At 36.2% G+C, this 24,245-nt stretch overlaps 1 protein-coding gene across 1 annotated transcript in view; it reads left to right on the forward strand.

Annotated features, from left to right (window-relative positions):
• The first annotated feature begins 6,074 nt into the window (after positions 1–6,074).
• l(3)80Fg (dnaJ homolog subfamily C member 16 l(3)80Fg) overlaps positions 6,075–24,245 on the forward strand; it is a 67,440-nt gene continuing 49,269 nt past the window's right edge. The window contains exons 1-6 of the mRNA XM_081739567.1: positions 6,075–6,336; positions 11,624–11,690; positions 14,713–14,918; positions 19,062–19,342; positions 21,228–21,408; positions 23,173–23,374. Coding sequence (XP_081595693.1) covers positions 6,191–6,336; positions 11,624–11,690; positions 14,713–14,918; positions 19,062–19,342; positions 21,228–21,408; positions 23,173–23,374 — 1,083 coding nt within the window. The 5' untranslated portion in view covers positions 6,075–6,190. The remainder of the gene's footprint in view (positions 6,337–11,623; positions 11,691–14,712; positions 14,919–19,061; positions 19,343–21,227; positions 21,409–23,172; positions 23,375–24,245) is intronic.

Below are 24,245 nucleotides of genomic sequence, written 5' to 3' on the forward strand. Positions count from 1 at the left end.
CTGTTTAGATAATTTTAAATAAATTACAGAAACTGTATCAGGGAAGAGAGTGAAAAAGGACTTCTTAAAGCAATTTCCTGTAGTTGAAGTACAGTATAATTTTGTGAGATCAAGGGTGGATTCTGAGGGAAGAACGCATTGAAGTTTTTGAAACATTTTTGAAGAAATAAAGAATCCTTAGATTTTCACTTCATGAGACCTTTTAAGACAATATTTATTACCAATAAATTTTACGGCTAACCAATGATGTACGAATAAGTGAAGTATGTTTTTATGGATCGGAAAATATTAATCACTTTTAATAATTTCACTATTAACACTTTAAATTTTAAATAACAGAATGGAATATTTGTAATATGTATGTTCTCCGCACTTTACACACACACACACACACACACACACACACACACACACACACATATATATATATATATATATATATATATATATATATATGCAAAGAGAGAGAGAGTTGAATTGAGTTTAACGTCCCTTTCAGCAGCGAGGCTGTATGAGACGGGACCAACTGATTAACGTGGAATCCGAACTACATAAGCTCCCGCCGGGAATTGAAGCAGGTCTCCCATTCCAAAGGCGCATATGCTAACCGCTTAGCAACGAAGGAGCTCGCAGAGAGAGAGAGAGAAACATTATGTAAATTTTTACTTCCCAACTTAAAGTATTAGAAAATTTTCCGGTTCCCGAAAGCTAATTGGAAAATTATAATTTGTTGCTGATTAACTTTCCTCTAGAAATTAAATTTTATAGATCAATGTGCAGTTAAATACAGTGGAAAATTTTCCACCTAACATCACTATATATTTGGTCTAGGAATTAATTCGTGCGGTTGGTACGCACACATTGAAGCTGTAGTACAAACACAAAATACATAAATACCTTAAGAAAAATATTGTCCATCGCTAGCCACCACTTTCGCCCATCTGTCAGGCAATGTACGGATTCCGTGGCGAAAGAAGTCCTCATCCTTGAAAGCGATCCAGTCAGAGACCCATGTTTCGATATCTTCTGAAGAAGTAAACCGCTGTCCAATCAAATCGTTGTTCATGCAATCGAACAAGTAGTAGTCCGAAGGAGCAACGTCTGGTGAATACGGCAGGTGGGGTAAAACTTCCCATCCGACATTTTCTAAATAGGTTTTGACCGGTTTTGCGACATGTGGGCGAGCGTTATCATGTTGAACAATAAGTTTATCATGTTTGTTCTCCCATTCTGGTCGTGTTCTGGCCAGAGCTTGCTTCAAACGCATTAATTGTCGTCGATAACGTTCTCCATTCATAGTTTCACCCGGTTGCAGCAGCTCATAGTACACCACACCTTTCATACCCCACCATATGCACAGCATAACCTTTGCACAGTGAATATCTCGTTTTGGTTGTGATGGACCTGGTTCACCTGGTTTCACCCAGGCCTTTTTTCGTTTAGGGTTCTCGTAATGGATCCACTTCTCATCACCCGTAATAATTCGATGCAGAAACCCCTTTCTGCTCTGTCGTTGAAGCAGCAATTCGCAAATGGTTTTTCGTCTTTCAACGTCTCTGTCTTTCAATTCATGTGGAACCCAATGTGACATCTTTTGAATCATTCCCATGGCTTTCAAGCGTTTGGAGACTGTTGTTTGATCAACGCCTAATGCTGCTGCAAGTTGTTCCTGCGTTTGACACGAATCCTGCTCGAGCAATGCTGTCAATTCTTCGTCTTGAAATTTTTTTGGCTGTCCAGCTCGCTCTTGGTCTGCCAAGCCGAAATCACCACTTCTAAACCGTGCAAACCACTTCTGACACGTTCGCTCAGCTAGAGCATGGTCACCATACACTTCCACCAAAATACGATGACTTTTAGTCGCACTTTTCTGCATGTTAAAGTAATGCAGCAGGACACCCCGCAAAAACACTTTATCAGGCACAAATTGCGCCATGTTCACTTAACTACAAACTGGTGTTGTTGACGCTTTAATCCACTGCCCTATACTACGAACGATATGCGATGACAGGGGTTTGCAACACATGTGTGGATACACGGAACTGTGGGACGCTCCGTTCGTTGCGCCATCTCTTGTCCACCCGCAAGAATTAATTCCTAGACCAAATATATTATCCAAAATTGTCCACCCGCAAGAATTAATTCCTAGACCAAATATATTATCCAAAATTGTCCGGCTTATGAAAAAGTTTTTTCTAGTTGTTTCTACATCGTAATGAAAATTTTCCGGTCTATAAATATTCCTTTCACTTGTTTCTACAAAGCAATAAAACTTTCCGATTCACAAAAAGTTGTTTTACTTTTTGCTTCAAAATGATGAAAGTTTTCCGACTCATTAATAGTTCTTCAATTTTTCCATAGAAGACAGAAAATATTTTGATTCATGAAAAATTGTTTCCCTTTTTCCTACATAGTATGAAAATTGTCTGAGCCATGAAAATTTTCAGATTCTTTAAACAATATTTCACTTTTTAACAGTTTTATACATGAATTCAATCAATTTTATGATTACTGAGGAATTGTTACTTGATTACTGATATTTTTTTTAGAACGGAAAATTTTCCGGAAAATGTGGAGGAAAATTTTCCAGGAAATTTTCCACCTCATATCACTACCTATCACATAGTAAGGTTAATATAAATTAAATATCGTAAGTTTTGCATTACAAGAATTCCAAAATTTAACTGAGTAACTCATTGAAACAAATACTGAAAATTTTCATAAAATAAAAATTTATCCATGTATTCATTCAGGAAACAAAGCAAATTGTAACTAAGAAACAGGTTGACTTTCGCAGTTTTTCTTTCGTTTTATTTTTTTAAAAAGTATAAAAGTAAAAAAATAACAACAAAAATAGAAGCAACTTATTTTATATCTGTATGTAAATATTTGGTCTTGGATTTTTGATTAGAACGAAAACTTTTCCAGAAAAATATAGAGGAAAAATTTCCACGGAAAATGTTTAACCCCACATCAATACACATACCATTGACCACATAATTTAGGCGATTCTCCACCACATATCTTGCTTCCAAGAGTGGTGAATTGTAGATCAACACTGTCGACCAGGACAGGAGAGGAATGATGTAAAACACACTGGCATCTCTGGCATGTAAAGTTTGGAGGGTCATCAAATAAAGTGATTTAAATGGTAGTATCTGGCCCAATCTGTTTATTATCTTCGATTCATTTGCTACCTTTCTGCTTACCTTCACAGACCCCTTAGACAGTGGCGGCGATTGGACGTTAAAAGTGGGGGGGGGGGAAAGACGTGATCTGAATATTTGTATATCAATGTTAGCTTCCCTGGTTGTTTATAACACTTTGTTTGACGAAAGGTTGTATAATTAATAGGATACTATCTTTTTCAGTTAAAATAGCGTACATCGTATTTCATATTTTATTAGTAAATTGACAAGACCAATGCAAGTAGGTACTAGCCCTAGGAAAGTGTAAAAAGAGATTTGATTCCTTGCTCAAGAACATCTTAAAATTCTGCTTGGAAAATTGTATGATCAGATTATTTATACATAGGAAGGATAATATTAATCATAATAATGCATAATGAGATTTGTTTTGCAAAAGTTATATTGAAACTGGAGATTAATGAACAACTTACAATTTCAATTCCACACATGCCATTAAATGTACGTTATTACTCTTAGAAAGACAGTAAATACTAGGCCTACAAGCATATGCTACGACATTTAAAGAAATATTTACTTTTACAGCTTCCCGAAACATTTTCGTTGTCATTAGGTATAGTTTTCACTTTCTTGGAACACATCAAAACACAACAATACTTAGAATCACTCCACATTCCAGTTATACAAAACAATCCTAAAACCTAGAATTATGTTTAATTCACTAAATTTAATTGTATATACACTCGTACACCCATAAATACACCACTTACTCGTATATTATACTGCAAAACAATGGCAAAGGTAGAAATTGTCTCTTATTACCCTCTTTTTAATCAATATTCCTTATTATTAGAAAGCAGAAAAGGCATTTTAGGAACTGTCGACTTCTGTGCAATTAAAAAATAACTTGTGAAAGCTTTTTTTTTTCCTTTTTTTCGAAATGTTCTCTCATTGTAAGAAGAAGTGAAAGTACGCTGGAATTGTTGCACTTCAATCGGTTAATTTTGGGGCAATTTTGCGTGGCAATTAAGACCCAATTCTTGTAGCTTTCTTAACTCGACAGGAAGACAACCGATAGGTGCTCACGCAAGGCAAATATTATATAGACCCCTAGCACCAGTTTTTCTATGAACCAGTTATAAGATACAAAAACTTTACGTTTCCAAATGAAACTATATACATTAATTGGTCACTTCGAAAAAGTGGGGAGCAACTGCCCCCCTTTGAACCCCCCGAATCGCCGCCCATGTCCTTAGACATATCAACAACTCGTTATAATCATTTCAGACCCTGAATATTATATTCCAAATAAATATAATTATTTATGTGTTATTCTGTAGTTAATAAATGAATTAAACTAGAATAGAATACAGTAAACCCTCGTTAACACGAATTCCAAGGGACTGAAAAATCAGGAGTTCGTGTTAAAAGAATTCGTGTTAACCGGGGACTCAAATTTTATTATTCAAATACATTTTCTCCATACATACGCACTACAGTATACAGACTATACATACCACTACAGTATAATATGTATGTCATAGAAAACACTAGAAATGGTATCGAGACGAGACTGAGTAGTCTCGGTCTCGTCTCGGTTCCAAATTCGAGACGAGACCAAGACTATTCTGTCTTGATACCATCCACAGAATTGTATCGAGACGAGACTGAGAGTTTCAGTCTCGTCTCGATTTCGAAAAGCACTCCTTGGTCTCAAATTTGAGTTAAGATCGAGATCGAGACTAGTTTCGGTCTCGGTACCATCCTCTGAAAAGTGAAAACACTACAGTAAGTTTATTATCCTATCTTCCAAGATTAAAAAAAAAAGTTTCCACGCAGAAAATCCAGGTCAAGTTATAAAATTGAAAACTCCGCTAGCAGGGTGAGTACCGCTAGTAACGAAAAGGTATTTATGATTGCTGTCACCAGTTTGGAGTTACAGAGGAGAGAAAATGTTTTGTCTCGAGCTGTCGCCAGCTCGTCTGCCAAGCACCTGCATGTTCAACGCTTCACGGAGGACAGAATCAACACCTCATAAGAGAGGAAAGATACCTGTTTCTGTTTTTTCTCTTATTTACAAAGCAATTTTCGTCTGTATAAATACTGTATGACAAAAACTGATCTGGAGTGAAATCTGAAATAAGAAAAATGTTCTAAAAAAAACAAAAGATTGAAAGTTCGTGTTAAATCAAAACCTTTACTGACTCAAGGGACTAAAAATTAGTTCGTAATTCGTGCTAACCGAAATTCGTGTTAACCGATAAAACTTCCTATAAGATAACGTACAGCGATGCCGGGACCGAAATTTTGTTCGTCCTAACCGAGTGTTCGGCTTAAGCGAGTTCGTGTTAACGAGGTTATACTGTATTTAATATTTTGTGCTTTAAAATATTGGGGGAACGCGTCTCCCCGCCAGAGACGCCCGTGGTATAACATGTGTATTAGGTCTCAGATAGTCACTAAGAAACTGTAATGTAAGAAACTTAGAAAAAACAACAAAAAATAATTCTATTAAAAATGATTGCTACGGTACGGTATCCTATGTAATTCAAAGAAGCAACCTTTATGTATGTATTTTTGTAGGTACAAATTCTAAAATTGACAAAGTACTGTTTCTGGCAGCAAAATAAACTATTTTTTAATTATAATTCGCCGTATATTCTATTTTATTTAAAGATCCCTCCCCGTGAAACTTCTGCTCACTTCAAAAATACTTTGTCACTCTAGTCAGTGTTCATTCAATGCAATTTCTGCAAATTTCGAATAAGTATTTGTGTTTGTGCCATTAATTTACACTTATTACACATTATTGACAGTTATTTTCGCACACAAAAAGCTTTAGACAGGACAATGTAATGTGTACTTAACAAAATTTATAACCTCTTCACATTTTGACTTGCAGACTGATTTCACTGATTTTTGCTAGATGTCAGTAGCGGCGATTTCGAAAAAGATCAATATTATAGCCGCATCTCTGTGGGACGGAGAAGACGAATGTCGGAGTATAACTTAGTGAACGGGAGGAAATTAGGAAGAAGAAAGCAATGAAATGGAAGAAACATCTATTTTGCTTATTACTTGTGTTCCTCGGTGTTCGGGGATTAGGTGATCCTTATGAAATTTTGGGAGTTCGGAAGACAGCCAGTGTACAGGAGATCCGAAAGGCTTATAAACAATTAGCTAAGGAATGGTAAGGAAAAAATCATTAAAACGGAGTCTTGGCGAGAACAATCAAGGCTCACTCTAATTTAAATACAGAGACGAGTTGTAAGTAGTGATCATTCTGCGTCTTTTCTTTGTATTGTGTTACATCTATTTTAGAATTTCTTCAGAATATATTTGCCGTTTCATATAATCGTTTACCAAGGTTATTGGTAAACTGCTGAGCTAAAGTGAAAAATTATACAGCCTTGGATAATAATGAATTGTCAGCAGGAAGTGTAAATAGTTTTTAAAATATATTGAATAAATAGCACTATTAAACGTTTAATGGCCAATGTTTAGTTGAAGGGGCGAACTTTTTTTTTCTCTAGGAACTTTACAGTTTCCCTGATTTCTGTTAATATTAGGTTAGGTTCGGTTGTAGAAATGAGAAGTGCTAGAGACTACATGTACTTACAGGAAGCGCACGTACGGGGATATTAATGCAATAATACAATAGTTAGCCTTATAGCATTAACCTAACATAATACCAACAGAAGTTAGCGAAATTTTATTTTTTTCTTGAAAAAAAAAAAAAAAAAGTATTCTTCAACTAACTGTTAGCCATTCCTAAAAGCAGAGCATTTTTAAAATGTTGATCTAAACGTGCTAGTGTAGTTTTAGCGCATTATTTTGGATGATTTACAGGTAAAATGGAATATGCATGACAAGATATATTTGTAATCTGAACAATTTTCTGGAGGCGACAGAATTAAATACAGAGTAATACACCTCCATATTAGGTTTATACGTGTGTAAAATAATTACAAGTGCTTTACGAGGAATAAAATAAGTGAGTGCATTTGAAAAAGAACCCTGTTAGATGCTATTTTCCACAGGCAGTGTGTTTCTGCACAGTGTACAGAAGCTGTATTTTATGTTTACAAGTGGAGTATTACTGGTATGAATCCATGACAAGTGATATTGAAACTTGCATCATTGCCAAAATCCACTTTTCACTACCCTCGCTTATACCTATACCCACAATCGCTGATGCGCCAGCTCCGTTCGGAACTACCCATGAGCTATCGAGCAGATCGATCGGCTTCGTCCTGCTCTGACTCGGGGTTAAGTGCTGTATCGCCGACCAATTTTAGAAAATTTGCTGGATGAATTGGAGAATTTATTTGGCTTTTTAAGGAATTGTAAGTGAAAGTCAGTTGGGGGAAATAGTTGAAGTTAAAAAAATGATGTTGTTGGTTGTTTTTGATGATGTAAGTGGCACTGTATGTGGATGCGGATGGCAGCGTGAAAAGGGTGCGTAAATTACAAGATTGTGACATATCATGTTCGAGTTTTATCAAGTTACACGAAAATAACCAGCGTCAGTTGTTGAAATTGTGTGAAAGATATGGTTTACTAATCAGGCGAACAGTTTGTCGTAGTGCGGAAACGAAACTACAGAAAAGAAGAGCAACATCTAGTTTAATCTAACTTGATTTAATGTTTAATCGTACTTTTTTTTTTTTTTTTTTTTTCCATCGCGGTTAGTACCTTCTCAAAGCCGTGCAACACGTAAGCCTACATTTTATGCCGTATAAAGTGTTTTTCCACTACCCTCGTTTATGTATATACGCACCGCAGCTAACGCGCTTGCACCCTACACTCACTTCCGTTTAGGCAACCCTTCTCTGCTCCTGTTGTGACTCGCTTAAGTAGAATTCGTGCTTTTTAGTGGCCATCTGGCATAAGTTGATTAGTGTTTTATGCACATTATAGTTTTTATGACACATTCAAGAGTCGTATTTATACGCAAATCGTAAATGAATTGCAATTTTTCAACGAGTACTTCTGGTGGCCCCCTTGAATTTTATCTACGCTACGAGAAGTGAAGTATTTTCATGTTGCCCACCGCTTGGAGAGTAAGTAGGAAATTAGTGAAACGATTATAATTTTTCAACAACTACTTCAAGTGGTCCGCTAAAAGTAATCCTACACGAAAGTAAATCTGAGTTTGAGTTGTGTTGGTGAAGAAAAAGAGGTATTACGTTTTGTAGAGCGGCACGGGTTGTTGAAATTGAGCAGAAAGTGTGGCAATGTAGGAAAAGTATTGAAAATATAGACATGAAAGAACAGTTTCATATTCAAATGTGCGTACTGGTTTACTTTCCACTCGCCACTAGAAAGTATTGTTGATAAATGATAATTCTTTCACTAGTTTCCTTCTTATTGCTCCCGAAAAGATTTCCGGTGAGCGACATCAAAACATCTCACTTGGAATGGATACAATTCAAGGGGAGCACTAGAAATAATTGTTGAAAGTTCATAAATGTTTTACGGTTCCGCTTGTGTTGCATAAAAACTACAGTGCAGAAAACACAAACCGACCTGCGCTAGGAGGCCACTAAAAAGCACAAATGCTTTCTAACCTACTCTGTGTAGAGCCAAGCGCGCGTGCTCGCGCGAGTGTGTTCGAAGAAAGCAGGCGCGTCAGCGATGATAGGTATACGTATAAGCGAAATAGTAAAAAAGTAGGTATTGGCAATGATACGAGTTTCATTAGCACTTGTCATAGTTTCATGCTAGTAACGTTCCACTTGTAAACATAAAGTGCAGGTTCTGTACACTGTGCAGGAATATACCGGCGGAGAATAGCATCTAATAAAAATGAAATTAAATCTTTCTTTCAGTTTTACGTCGCGTAGATGATGATGAGAAATGGTGGAATGAAGAAAGTGGGAGGAAACAAGAACACACGGTGTTTGTCCACCACAAAGATCATTTGGCGAGAACTGGGATCGAACCACTCTACGACTGACCCACCGCGGTCGTCGTAGCATTTAATAGAGTCGTTTTTCATATGGACTCACTTATTTTGTCCATCGTAAAGCACTGATTTTATACTAGTAACCCTACACTTGTAAACCTAAAATACAGCTATATTACTTTGTATTTACTTCTGTCACCTGCAGAAAATTGTTCTTGTAAACATGCCTTTTCAAGCAAAGTATTAAATTTTACCCGTAAATCTTCCAAAATGTGGTGCGCCAAAACTACATCAGGACCTCAAATATGAACATCGTGATGATGATGATGTGGAAAAAGAAAGTGAGCACATGGAAGGTTATTTATCAGAGCACTTATTGAAGTGCTCTACCACAAAGTGAAGCTAAATAATCACAGTGAATGTGTTAGAGAAACTAACCAAACGTAACGTAGTATTTTTAGAACAACCTCGTTGACGCTCATACCCACCGTCGCTGACGCATCTGCTACCACTCGAGCCCCCCTGTTGCGCTCATATGCAGACTCGATTAGTTACTTATACATGATCTTGTGTGTGTGTGTGTTTTGTTTTTTCTATACTTCGGGAACTATTGTGCTGATGTACAAAGACTGATCAAATCCATGACGACTGACTCGAATCCGAGACCTTCGGCGTGACGTGTTGCGATAGCCACTACACTACTCAGTTCGTTCCCTAAGCAAACAATACACCCTCTCACGTTGGAGACGGTATTCTTTCACTCAAACTACATGGCTTGTATCTCAGCTTCTTCTTGTGCTTGGAGAATCCAGTGTATGATGGTTTTATTATCATTATAATAACGAATGGAGAAAATATCCGAATTTTCACTCACAGTTAGGCCTATGTACTTTTTCACTCTGTGTATTATTGAATTCGCACCTATAAAGGAATTAGGTGTTAAAAAGTTGGTTATTTTCCCTCCATTCGTTATTATAACTATTCTGCTACTTTTTTGTGAGGGATGAAAGATTCGATGAGAGCGAGAATTTCCTATGGATTACACCGATGTTGTGATTCGTGTTTTTCCAAACTACTGGTCCTCTGTTAAAATGTGCCTCCCCTCCCCCCGCAAAAAAAAAAAAAAAAAAGCAGTAAGTCAGGGTTCCTACTGGTCAGGGAAATCAGGGGTAATTTTATAAAATATATTTTTATTAACATTATAATTGTACACCAATTTCAGCTTAGCCAACCATTAATGATCACAGTTTGGAGCGTTGCTTAAATATTTACGGGTGGAAAGTGAAATGTACGTATGAGCAGTTGATTATTATGTGTCTCTACGGAATAAATGTTCTCATATACAAATATTCACTGTTATTTAAAGTCAACGTCATCCGACACTTGTCATGAAAGTCAGGGAATTTCCTGCCAAAGTCAGGGAAATAGATTTTTCCAGATCAGTAGGAACCCTGTAAGTCTTTTCGTATAAATGTTTCTTGTGTTAATCACTATACAAAAAATAAATATTAGACTCTTTAGCATAAGCACATTATTCACGTTTTCCTGTAGTTCCGCCTCTTGTTGGGGCCGCGGTGGCTCAGTGATGGATCGTTCACCTGTGGTGCATGGGGTTCTTGGTCCGATTTCAGCTCGCGCCAAGTGAGCTTTGTGGTTGACAAACACTGTGTGTGGGTTTTCTCGGGATTCTCCTGTTTCCTTCCACTTTCTTCATTCCACCATTTCAATCATTTTTCATTTTCACCGTCCCCTTCAGCCTAGCCGGCACAACCATGGGACGCAAAACTTAAAAATTTCATTTCATTTTCCGCCTACATTTGCAGTGCTGGAAATATAGAAATCACAACAGCGATGTAATCCGTAGGAAAATCTCGTCTTCATCCAATATTTTTAATCCATGCAAAAGGTAGCAACAACAGTTACCGAAATATAGGGTGAAATAAAAACCCAAAGGAGACGTACAGGTAAATACTTCACTTTCTTTTATTATAGACATAAATACTTTATTACTTATAGAAGACAACAGAAACTGTAACAGTTTCCTGTTTAGTTTTACTTCTGGAAATTGGCCAGGTGAACATCGAGGCTTAATCAACAGCAATATCGTTAGGGAAAGTAACAATTATGCAATATTAAAGCTAACACGATATTCTTTATTATAGAATTTGCCCCAAAATCTGATCTTTAACATTTCGTTTTTAATTATTGTTTAATAATAATAACTGACAATTCGATTTCTTGTCTTCTAAAAAATCGTTCAAAACTGCAGAAATATTTTAAGATCTAACAGGAACAAATTACGTTTGCGTTTGACATAAATACAATGTAGGCTATGAAAAAAAAAAAGTTACTTTTTAAGTCTGATTGTGTCGTATTTAAGTGGTAAATATATCATGATTTCCGTTGTTCAGAAAAGTTAGAGATGTGTAATACTTCAGTAGTGGAGAAGGGATGATAATTTAAATATTGATATAGTTACTCAGAAAACACTAATGGTAAGATTTTCTATTATATTTAGTAATATTTTATCTGTTGTCTATATTCCTCAGTGAATGTTCTTTTCTTGTAGGCACCCGGATAAAAATAATGATCCAGAAGCAGAAACCAAATTTGTGGAAATCACTCAAGCGTATGAGGTAAACGAAGCCAAATGCATTTTTATGAGAAATATCAATAATTGATATTTTTAAAACACACATTTTACTATAGGTAAAATTATAGTGGTGAAAATAAGTAAGCAGCTTGGCTGGAGATCGAAATTGGGTCTCCACTTTACCGTGCCGGTACTTTAACACTGATCTGCTTATTCTTGGCTTGAATCATTTACACATGTATACTCGTACATATATATTTGGAGAACTAACTGAATTTAACTGGTTCAGGGAACAAACTACCTGGCCGATTAACCCATCATTTAAGTATAATATGAAACTGTTACTTAAAAGAAAGTTAAGGTTTTAATTTTGTATAATACACGCTTGTATACAGTTGAAGAACAAAGTGTACGTACCTTGCATATTCTTGTTATTATGTGTTCATTAGGCTAATTATTTCGACATTTTTAAGAGACCTTTGGTATCTTTGTCAAAGCAACACGTCTTCTATAAGTATACTAAGTTGCCCACCTACATTCTAGTGCTTGAATTATTCTTGTACATTTGCGGTTGAAGCACCTTTAAAAAAACCTAAGAAATATCAAAATGTCACTCTCGGTTTTAAGATGTTTTAGTCCAGCGTGTGGAAAAGAGTATTTAAGTAAAATAAGTTACTTGAATAAGTAGGTAACTTGGTCTGCTTCCGGGAAATATGTTACCTTGATAAAGACACCAGAGGTTTCTTAAATGTGTCGAAATAATTAGGTTGATAAACATAAATAACAAGAATATCCAAGGTCCATTGGTTACCTCTGTAATATGGTTTCGAAAACTATTTCTGTCTTCTTCTTCAGTCAAACCTCTCGGGGATTAACGCAGGTATCGAAGAAATTGCATTTATTACATTCGGGTCTGTACTTTTCTAACAATTTGAAGAATAAAGCAGAAACAGGTTTTGAAATTATATCAACTAAAATATAACGTGGATATCAAACATTTTGTTTAATTTTAACAAAATGTGCCAGACCCTTTCCTTACTAGGTCTTTTAAGATTAAGTTACACTTGTATTCATACTCTGATGCACTTATCATGTATGCAGTAATTTAATGTGGAAAAGAAGAAAACATTGATAACTGGCTTGTCAAAATGGATGAAATAACTGAAGATCAAGGCAGTATATAGTAGGACGATTTAGAAAATAAATAGTCGAAATTTCTCTTACAAGTTTGATTGCGCTTGAGTAAATTTTTGCATGTAAACATTGAAAAATAGAGTACAATAGTAGAACTTGTGAAACAGAAAAACTAATGGAAATTTAGAGGGCAATTTATTTTATATTCATAGCATACCTTTGGTGATGAGACCAATGTTTAATTCCACATTTATTCGGAACTCGCGTTAAGCTAGAACCGTGTCTTATATGACTTTGGCGCGGAAATAGAACACTTCGATTCCAAATAAATTCGACGACAGATATATTTATATATATATATATATATAAAACCAACTGGACCGAGAATCGAACTCGGGTCTTCAGTTACTGTGTTGTGAGATTAGTTAATCACTACATTCCACAATCCGCTTCCAGAACAGTTATGCACACTATAACTTTAAGTCGATGTTCACTCATCATAGATAATCGATTTTTTCGTCCAATTATCTTATATATGAGGATGATTCAGAAAGTAATGCCTCCAAGGTGATACTTTGGTTTGTGTTTGACACATAGCATCGATACAGGTATCAGTAGAAAGCTTGCCAAGTCAGCTACAAGTAGTGGCGTAATTTTTTAACATAGTCCCTATTACGGGCAACACACTTGCGCCAATGCGAAACAAGATTTTCCATGCATTCGGCGAAGAATTGTGCCTGCTGGCGTCACCATTGCCAAACTACTGCTTTCACCTCCGCGTCACAACAGTAACGTTAGCCCTTAAGGTGATTCTTAAGTTTGAGGAAGGACCGAAAGTCGCAGGGCGCAAGATCCGTACTATAGGCAGGATGAAGCAGAATGTTAACAACACTATGTCAGCAGATGGGACAACTTTAAATTTTTTGTGCGGAGGAGAGGACGTGTAGCGGTACTCCATTGACTGACGCTTCGTTTCCGGGTCGTAATAGTGTATTCACGACTCGTCGCCGGCGATGAATGCTCCTGGGCGCACAACCTTCCGCCGTCAGACATTCAGTGACAGCCCGGTGTTTCAACCGAACATCACCCCTGGATGCTATGAATTGTTCCATTACTCTAAAACGAGAAAAGAGAGAAAGGCAAAACAAGTGACGTTTTATAGCTTAAACACCAGTGCATTAATGATAAACATTTCAGAATGTTTACAGTACTATTGGCCAAGTAATGGGCTTGGAGGCATTACTTTCTGTATTACCCTCGTAATATTCGGAGAAGCCAGGGAAAGTATTTTTCACGCAAAACATTACCCGTTAAGTTTATTATATGTATTCAATTTCTTATCCTAAAAGTTCCGTGGGCTTAACATTGGCATAGTAGTAGAAGGCTTACCTTTGGCGCTTGCAGTCTCTGGTTCGATCCTAGAGCATTTAAGTTGGTTGTGACCATTTGGATGTTTTCGAAGTTCTCGCGTTTCCTTTCATATTCCATCAATTCATTTCATAATTATTAGTTTTGATGTAACAGCCATCTTCTTTAGCTTACAAGACATACACGTGGAATGTTAAAGTAAAGATTTCATTTCATTTTCCTTCTCCACAATAAGAAACCCTTCTCCTTAAGCTTCACAACCGACGGAAGAAAAACTCACGAGTGTGTTGAAATCTTTCGACGAATTGAAACTAACAGGAGCGGTGAGGAAAAGGCTAAGAAGATAAAATATGTTCTCTTGCAAGCCTTTTACCGTACATTTTTGAACAGAACCCGGAAACAATCAAAGATAATCTCGCTTGACATAGAAGGATATAACCTAGGTTATAGTCCTACGGATAGTAAAGTTTAACTAGTTTTAACTAAATTTAATTAACTAACTAAAGTTTAACTAAATTTTAACTGTTTCTTCTGTATTTTTGATTCGTAATTGTATTTTTCAGTTGTTATCAGACCCTGAACGAAGAAAACAGTTTGATAGCTTCGGAATTACTGAGGATGCCCCTGCCTTTAGACAGAAACCAGACTACAGCCAGTATAGAAGATTCGATCCATTCGATGACCTCTTTGGCTTCACTGGAAATGGGTTTAAGTTCCACTTCCAGGACAGAGATATCACAATTTTTCATAAACTGAGTGTTACAACAAGGTGAGTTTCTTCTTGATTTTCTGGGAAATATATTACTTATTACAAACTAATGGGTTTGCAATGCGGGGACCCATTTTTGTGTCGAAGATTAATTTTATGATGTTAGGATGGTAAAATCCACTTTTTAGATTTCATATTACACATTTTTCCCTCAGTATTGTTCTGTAGTCTTCTAATATTATTAGGTTAGCGCTTAGAAAGCCATGTAATTTGCCGCGAACACTCTGTGTAGACTGGGATAATGAACAGAAGTATTTGACAGTGTTCAACAATTTTCACCTGAGAGTAGAGATGCAAAATATTGTTACCTTGTAAAAAAAAGTATGCAATTAAGAATATGCGTTTACAACATCCAGTACTTGTAAGTCCTATGTTCAGGTCGGAACTGACTATCTTGATTGGTTTTCAAACTGGCATTGCAGTTGTTACCAGCAAGTGTACATCATTCTACCATCATATCCCAAATGCGCCTAGTCATTTTATCAAGTTCCTGCAAGTTATACATCTCAATAAATATATATGTGTTTCTCCGGTTGTCTAAATTCAATCTGGCAGGCAAGAAAAAAGTACCACAAACAAACAGAAAACTTGTTTCTTTTTGTATAAAATCAATAAAAAATATAATAATGATTATTTACGCACATACGAGGCGAATTACTTAAATCGCTTTAGTTAAATTAGACGTAGGCACTGTTCTATTAGTACAATTTATGTAAAAGCAAAATTTTATTGTTACGGTAACCGTTGACTAGTAATGAGCTCTCCCCCCCCCCCAAATCGTCCTTCATTGATTATAGTAAAATGTACTGTATTTCCTTAACAGTTGTTCGATTCCCGGCGGGAGCTCATGTGGTTCGGATTCCACGCTAATCAGTAGGTCCACGTCTCATATAGCCTCGTTGCTGAAAGGGACGCTAAACTAAAATCAGCTCAACTCAATTCCTTAACAGTTAATAGAATAATACTTAACCTCAGATTAATGTGTTACAAGTTTAGTTCTTTGTATTTTCTCTCATTCTTTCTGTTCTAAATTTAGTTAGTGAAATTTGTTGCGAAAATTTGACTAAGTCTAAAATCTCAGCTTTGATGGCCAGTAACTCAGGAGGCAAAGGTCTTGGCAGAAAAATGTTTGACATGCCTCCTAAACAAATCAAGATTACGTGCTCCCGATGAAATTTTGTTTTATTGTAGGGGCAACGTCGGGCATCTTGTAGTGTTTAAACTAAGGAGCTGTTCAATAATCTGGGATTAAGCACTTCGGAAAGTTAGAGAAGGTGTTTTTAATTTCCTGAGATATAACTATTTTTATTTCAAAATACACCGTATGTTCGACTTTCTGTTTTAAAGCATCGTAAAGGATATAGTGTAACTGGTAGTAGTTCCCAGCATGTGGCTTTAGTGTACATGATTTCATGTTCGATGTTCGAAGGAATCACAAAATGTTTTTATTGACCTAGCATTCTGAAACAATTGAAGGGCCATTTGAGTTACGCAAATGAGATGGATACTAATGGTGCAATAATGACAATGAAAGAAAACGGGAGAACCCTCGCACATGATGTTTGTCCACGAAGAAACACACTTGGAGTAGTGTGTAGGTAAGAGAGTAGTGTGTCCGCCTTTGCAGGGAATCGGGTTCGTTTGCTTATGTGATCCATGTTCCATGTTAAGCCGTAGATCTACTCCGGCTCCGTCTAATCTGGTTGTTGCAAATGGATATTAATCTCCACACAAAATCTAGGTAATAATTTGATTCAATATTTTATACGTCGATATATTTAATTATCAGATTTTAGATGAAAGCTTTCGTCTTGTTCAGTGGCGTTCTTTAATTAAAGAATGTCCAAGTACCCTACTAGAAAGACATAGCATCCTACGAATAGTACGCACAAAAACTGAAAATGAACAGTTTCTTGTGCCGTCAGCCGGATGTAATTGAGTTTTTATATAGTAGGCATACATAGACTTTAGCGAAAACCCGATTGGTACAATTGAATGCCATTGTTCCTTCGTTATCAGCTTTGACGCAAGATATCCATTGTAGAACACGTGAGTGAGTGTCCTTTATTATATTATGTTTACTTCATAAATATATGTAGAATATATATATATATAGTATAAATAAATATTTGTGTGGGCCGCGGTGGCTCAGTGGTAGAGCGTTCGATCCCAGCCCCCGCCAAGTAAACTTTGTGCTGGACTAACACCGTGTGCGTGGGTTTTCTCGGGGTTCTCCCGTTTCCTCCCACTTTCTTCATTCCACCATTTCATTCATTTCTCATCTTCACCGTCTCCTTTAGCCTAACCGGCATAACTGTGGGACGTAAAACTCAAAGATTTCATTTCATTTCATTTAAATATTTGTGGAACATGTAAGTATAGTGTGGTTTATTTTTACTCAATGTTTCTTATTAACTTTACTGTTTGTATTATTACATTGTTGTAACTAATAAATACATTCTTAAAACTAAGAGTAATGTAACAAAATATAGTAATAACGAACCATTATGATCACACCATATAACACTACTTCTGTCCTACTGGCAGGACGTTTCAGTCCACTAGCAGGACTACACCATTGTCCTACCAAAAGGACAAATACCTGGACGTTTAATCATTAAGACATCAAAACAGGTATATAAAGATGAGTCAAGTTAATATTTGTAATCATGCGTTAATTTAGGTCTGAAAATAATTACAGAATTGAAGTAATTTACGTTATGTTTTCTTTTTTTCTTCTGGAAACAGTTTCAGTTTCTTACATCAGGTCGTACGTACCGTGTATGAAAAATATCGCCCTTAGAGCGTACAACATTCACTTATGGTGCAAGGGTTCCTTGGTTCGATTTCAGGCTATATAAATTTGTTGTAGGCATCATCATATCCTTGGAATGTCTTGAGATTGTTTCATTGCGACCTGCATCCATAAATTTTTACACAATCATTCATCTTCACTTTATGTTCGTCTTCATTTTGCCTTCAAGGCTTACTAGGGATGTTGAGTTGAATATTTTATTTGGTTTCTTTAATTGTTTAGTGAAGAAAAAGATAGTAAAGTGGAATTATCAAAAAACTTGCACTTGAAATAACATTTCGCTGATTTTCGTAGGTAAGTTTTTTTTTGTTTGTTTGTTTGTTTGTTTGTTTGTTTCAGGCGAAAGATTACATCATGCACGTCACATGTATTAAATTTTAAAAAGAAAAGCTTTGAAGCATCCTGCTGTAGGAGCGCTATGTATATGTGATGCTCTCCTTGTGCATATACCTCAATAGGGGAAGATAATTAAGGCCGTGTAAGAGTGGAGAAGATTAAAAATCAGAATTAAAAGAAAACAGAATATATGAACTCCGGAGAGAAAACCGTACAGGTGGAAGGATATGATTTTAAGAAAGTAAATGCATTTAAATACCTTGGTTTCACTGGAAATAAGAATGAGAGTTTGAATGCGAAAATAGAACACAGAATTAAGGTGGGATAGATGAACTGGAAGATGATCTCAGGTATTTTGTGATAAATGGATAAGTATCAATGTGAAAGGGAGAGGCTACAAAACCGTAGTAAGACCCGTAATGCTATACGGAGCGGAAATTTGGTAAATGAAGGCGTAGGTGAAGCAGCTAGCAGTGACCGAAATGAAAATGCTTTGTTGCATATGTGGTGTTACCAGGTTAGATAAGATAAAGTGTGAAAGAATACGAGGCAACATTAAAGTGACTGAGATGTCGAAGAAAGTACAAAAGAAAAGAAATGATGATTATGTCGGCAAGAGATTGTGCAGATGGAAGTAGAAGGCAAAAGAGGAAGAGGAATACTAAACGGGAGATGGATAAATTGTGTGACTACGGAGTTAGAAGAAAATAAGTTCATAGAGAATGATGTTTGGTACCGAGCAAGATGGAAGCTAATTGTCAATGATGTCAACCCCGCGTACAAGACGGTAAAAGATTTTTTTGAGTTCGATACTGTCCTAATGGAGAAAGGTTCTGACGGAATCGCTGGTTTTGAACGAAAATATCATGGGATATCCGAGAGTGTTTTACACATATTTGCTTGGTGTCTTTTTTTTCTTTAATATAGTGATAAATATATGTGTGTGTTTATGTAACATCTTGTTACATTTATTTTGCTTTCTATTTTTCTAGGGCTTATGAAAACACTTTAGTGCCCAAAAGCTTCAAAACTCCGTACTTAATTTTATTCTACTCGGATTGGTGTTTCACGTGTTTGCAAGTGGAACCTATTTGGAAGCGAGTAATTGAAGAACTGGAGCCTATTGGAATGGGTATAGCGACTGTCCACTCTGAGCATGAACAACTGCTGGCTCGAAAAGTAGGGGTGCAAGGGTTGCCGTTCCTTGTCATGTTGATGGAAGGGAAAGCCATGCACTACAAGGAGAGCTTGTTCAGTATCTCAAAAGTCTGTGGTAAGTCACTGTTTATGAACCATGTATTATGATATTGCAGTCACTCTGATGTTTCTTTGGATTGATTACCCATAACACTGAAAATCACTGTGACACTGAAAATCAAAGGGGTAGGGATACTCATTGCTTTGGAAAACTCATTTATGCAAGAGGGCTTTAAAGGTTGTATTGAAGCATGGCCATTTTTATCGTTTTCGAAGGCACTAAAGATAGTTAACTAGCTACAACTTTTGAAAAAATATTTAAAGATGGATTTGATGAAAGACGCGATTACAAGAAATTCCTTTCTTCGAGCAAGACACTTCGTAGTACTTTGAGCTTTCTTTAAAATTACATTGAGAAAAGAGAACTGTATGGCAACTAGCTAGTTTTATTATTATTAAGGGAAAATATTCATTCCACAGAAACAAATTGTTTCGGCCTTGCAATGTGTCGAGCCAGTTCAGTCTGAGTTTATTATTTTGCTGCTTCTCTTTGCAAAAATATGTACCTCTGAAATTGGTAAATAATTTGATAGAATGCGTCAAGATTCTGGCTCTTTGACGTTGTATGAAGTCAGAAAAGTGTATATCATAGGAATAGTATTTGACATATACAAGCGACTACCATGATTATACATAGTCGTTAACGCTTTTGTCTTTGATGCGAGCAGTCCCGGGTTCGATTCCCGGTGGGAGCACTCGATCGAAAAAATGTAACAGCTTTTTCAGGCCAGCCATCCTCAATGAGGTTTTCTTGGGTTTCCCTCATTTACACCAGGCAAATGGCGGGATGGTACCTGACATAGAGATCCCAGACCGCTTCCTTTTTGATCGCCGAGGGACGTTTTCCATCATACGTGACAGGCTAACATGGCCATAGATGCCGAAAACCCAGAAATTAATTAGGGCCGCGGTGGCTCAGTGGTAGAGCGTTCACCTCTGGTGCTAGGGGTCTCGGGTTCAAACCCTGCTCCCGCCAAGTGAACTTTGTGGTGGACAAACACCGTGTGCGTGGGTTTTCTCGGGGTTCTCCCGTTTCCTCCCACTTCCTTCATTCCACCATTTCATTCATTACTCATCATCACCGTCTCCTTTAGCCTAACCGGCATAACCGTGGGACATAAAACTCAAAAATTTCATTTCATTTTCAGGAATTAATTTCTAATCCTAATCCATAATTACACACTTCTTGTATACGTGGTATCCCAAATCCTAATTTTCGACCTGCTCCTCTACTCCAACTCGTAATTACCAGTTTGATATATATATATATATATCTTTTAGAGCCACAAGGTAAAAGAATTGTCCACTCTACCTCCTATCTAACTGGCTTAGTAACTCCACCTAGCTACGTTAAGGTACGTGTCCTGGAACTTGCCTTCAAGCAAAACATTTAGACAGACAGACAACTCCTAAGATCCTGTATCATAATATTCTATTTTCTTCTTGGTCGATTCAAAAGTCTCTTTCGTCCAAGTTTCTGGAATAAGACACAATTCACCCCGTGTATGATTTCCCACACGACTGACGTGTTTCACCTGTGACTTTATTATGCATACAATGTTCGGTGACCAAAAACTACCTGTTCATAAAAGGAGAAACTGAGAACTAAGTCCATAAATGTGAAAGTACAATAATTTGAAAATTAAAATTACTTTACTATAGTTATGGCTATAAAGTCATTTAACGCTTTGTATAAATGACTAATCTTAGATTATTTGTATTTGTTTATGGTTCTCATTTGTATTTATTGATTGAACATCTCCCAACTATTTTGTATGTTAAATCGTACTATTGTTAGAATAGTCCAAGAATACAGTACTGTAATGTGCAATCTATTTGTGTAAATTTGTATTTAGACATAGTCTCTCATACAATAATCGTTTTTCTTCTCTTTCTTTCAGAGTTCGTGAGAAGTAAGTTTCCGTACAAGCTTGTTCAGCCTGTAAAAGAAGACAATATTGAAGCATTCCTCAATGGGTGGACTGATAATCGAGTTCGTGTATTGATATTCGAAAAACACGAGCAAATACGACTGAGATATTTATTAATGGCTTATTATTACAGAGATAGAGTTGCTTTCGGGTTAGTATATTTAATAATATCCTCTTATTTTTGAAATATTTTTCGTGTGTAATTAGGGACATATTGACATGTCTTAGATAGTAGTGATTTGCCTTCTTCTGTTGTACTAAAAGGTGTATGAAAAACTGGAAATTAACCCTTTATAGACGGGTGTGGTATATAAACACAACCGATTTTGTTGAGAATGGCTGGTATATAAACACATCTGCACAAAGAGGACGGTTGTGGTGTATAAGCCTCAGTTGCAGTTTTAAATTGACGAACAAGTCATTCAGTATTCAATCATAGGCTTGGATGGCTCTTTGCGGTTTTTTTTCTTCCTTTTCTTAAGAAAGGCTAATCGCTGCCCTGGAGACAGAACTGAGTTCGAGAATTAGGATTAGGAATACCAGAGATATAAGAACTAAGCATTATAATGAAAATGAAAAAATGAAATGAAATCTTTGAGTTTTACGTCCCACGATTATGCCGGCTAGGCTAAAGGAGACGGTGATTATGAGAAATGAATGAAATGGTGGAATGAAGAAAGTGGGAGGAAACGGGAGAACTCCGAGAAAACCCACGCACACGGAGTTTGTCCACCGCAAAGTTCACTTGGTGGGGGCTGGGATCGAACCCGGGACCCCAAGCACCAGAGGTGAACGCTCTACCACCGAGCCACCGCGGCCCCAGAAGCATTATAATGTCAACCGCTTGAAGAGCAGTACTAATAATTAAGATACAAATTTATGGTCGGAAATACCTTTTGAGTTAATTGATAAGTAACCATGGTTCTATTAGACGTATATTCACTTCTATACGTTAATTAATAATACCCCGATATAAAGGCACTCGGATTACCTGTAGTATCAAGACTGCAGGCCATTGTCAGAAATAGTTAGAAGAATAATATACATAGTATCATGGCATTTATTGAAACTAATTGACATTATTATGTTAAAAACTTAAGGAAACTACCATATGATAAATCCATTTTGAAGTCTTCACAGTGATAAATTCACTACTTGCTATTTTCGAAGAATTCAATTCGTTAACTTCTTCCAATAGTACAGATTTGCAGATTTTTTTTTTTAAGTCAGTTACTTTCTGAGATGTATTCATTTACCTTTCATAAAATTACAAAGTGTATTGGTGATTCATTTTATCGTAAACTTTGATTCTATTTATTTAAATCATGTTGAACCTTTTCAAGATGCTTTTTGTTAAATATCTGTTGGTTAGTGACTAAGGAAAGTAAACACTCTCAGATGTAACAGTTATTGTAAAATAAATTAAGGCTTGAAATAGCAAAAGTCTGATCTCTGAATTAGCGGTTAATCGAACTTCTGTTTCACTTGCCTAGCAGATGCTTTACTACAATAATACAGTTATTTTTCTGTTCTTTGTAGCTAATTCCTCGTGTCCCATTCACCAGATACTTTTGGCAATTAATTTGTGGAGGTAATTTACAGATGTAAGTAGTTTGGTCGATTGCCTTTACAAATTAATTACCAGATGAAGTCTGGTTTGATGGAGCTTGAGGAATGAGCTATATATATATATATATATATATATATATATATATATATAAGCAGCGGTTGGTCGATGTTAAAAGTCCCCATCAGTTAAACGATCAATTGTGTCTATTTTCCAGTATTGTTCCATATACATAATCGTATTGTCTGAAAATGGTGTTATTTAAAATGGAGACTATTTAGTTTTAATCAGTCATCTTTAATATATTTACTTGTTATTTTATGTTATTTTTTTTTTTCGTTCTTTCAGATTTGTTCAGCTTGACTCGCAGGGCACTGAAAGTATACGCAAGAAGTATGGAGTGCCTTTGAATACAAATACATTGCTGCTATTTAATGAAAACACAAATCGACCTGTGGCAAGTCTCAGCATGTCAGATATTCCAGTGAAAACCATGCAGGACATTATTGACAATAACAAATACCTTGTCCTTCCTAGACTTTCGTCTCAAGTAAGTTTTTTACATATGTTTACACAATGGTTTTTAGATTCTAATAACCATCATATGTTTTGTGAACAAACTTGTTATATATTTTAGTTGCTCGTATAGGAACAGTCTGGCCTAAAAGGGATATTCTCACCTGGATTTTGTTGAAAAATAGATTTTCCAAGTGGATTAAGAGACTATATTGAAACATGTTTGTGCATAATGTATTTTACAGTTTATTTTACCACGTGTTTTCAAAATTTTACGTGACATGCATTTCAGTACTTTGTGTGCCGATTTTTAGTGTTTTTGCAGTTGCTAGATTCTTTTCTACATTGATACAACAACCTTCAGACATGTGTGTTTCTCTGTTTTATGAAACAACACATGACATTTTTCATTAGTTCTATTTTATTTGTGCAACTTTTTTTTTTTTTTTTTTAGTTTAGACTACAAAATGACTCACAAATATTCGATTGGGTTTAGATCCGGTGAATTGACAGGCCGCCACAATCTTTGAATACCTAGAAGTTACACATACGTGTAACAGTCTTAAAGCGGTGACACTCAGCATTATCGTTTTGGAAAAATTTATGCTCCCAAGTTGACACCACTGAAATGGTCTCTAGCTGTGTGTAAGAGTGCCTTTGAAAGTATCTCGCAGTACTTTAAACAGTTAATTGAACGAATACAAATTTTCAATCTTCAACCCCTTTGAGCACATTGCTTTCTACAACAAACACTATTGATGATTTTTGTTTGTTTGTTTGTTTGTTTCTTTGATGTATTCTTTAACTTTTCTTCAGATTTCGTCTGTCGAGAAACAAAAATAATTTTAAGAATTGCTTAATAGATCACCACCAGTTTTGCCCTGTATGTACGAATCATTGATGAA

This window comes from Thermobia domestica, chromosome 15 (genome assembly GCF_964235325.1).
Source record: "Thermobia domestica chromosome 15, izTheDome1.hap1.1, whole genome shotgun sequence".
Lineage (NCBI taxonomy): Eukaryota > Metazoa > Arthropoda > Insecta > Zygentoma > Lepismatidae > Thermobia > Thermobia domestica.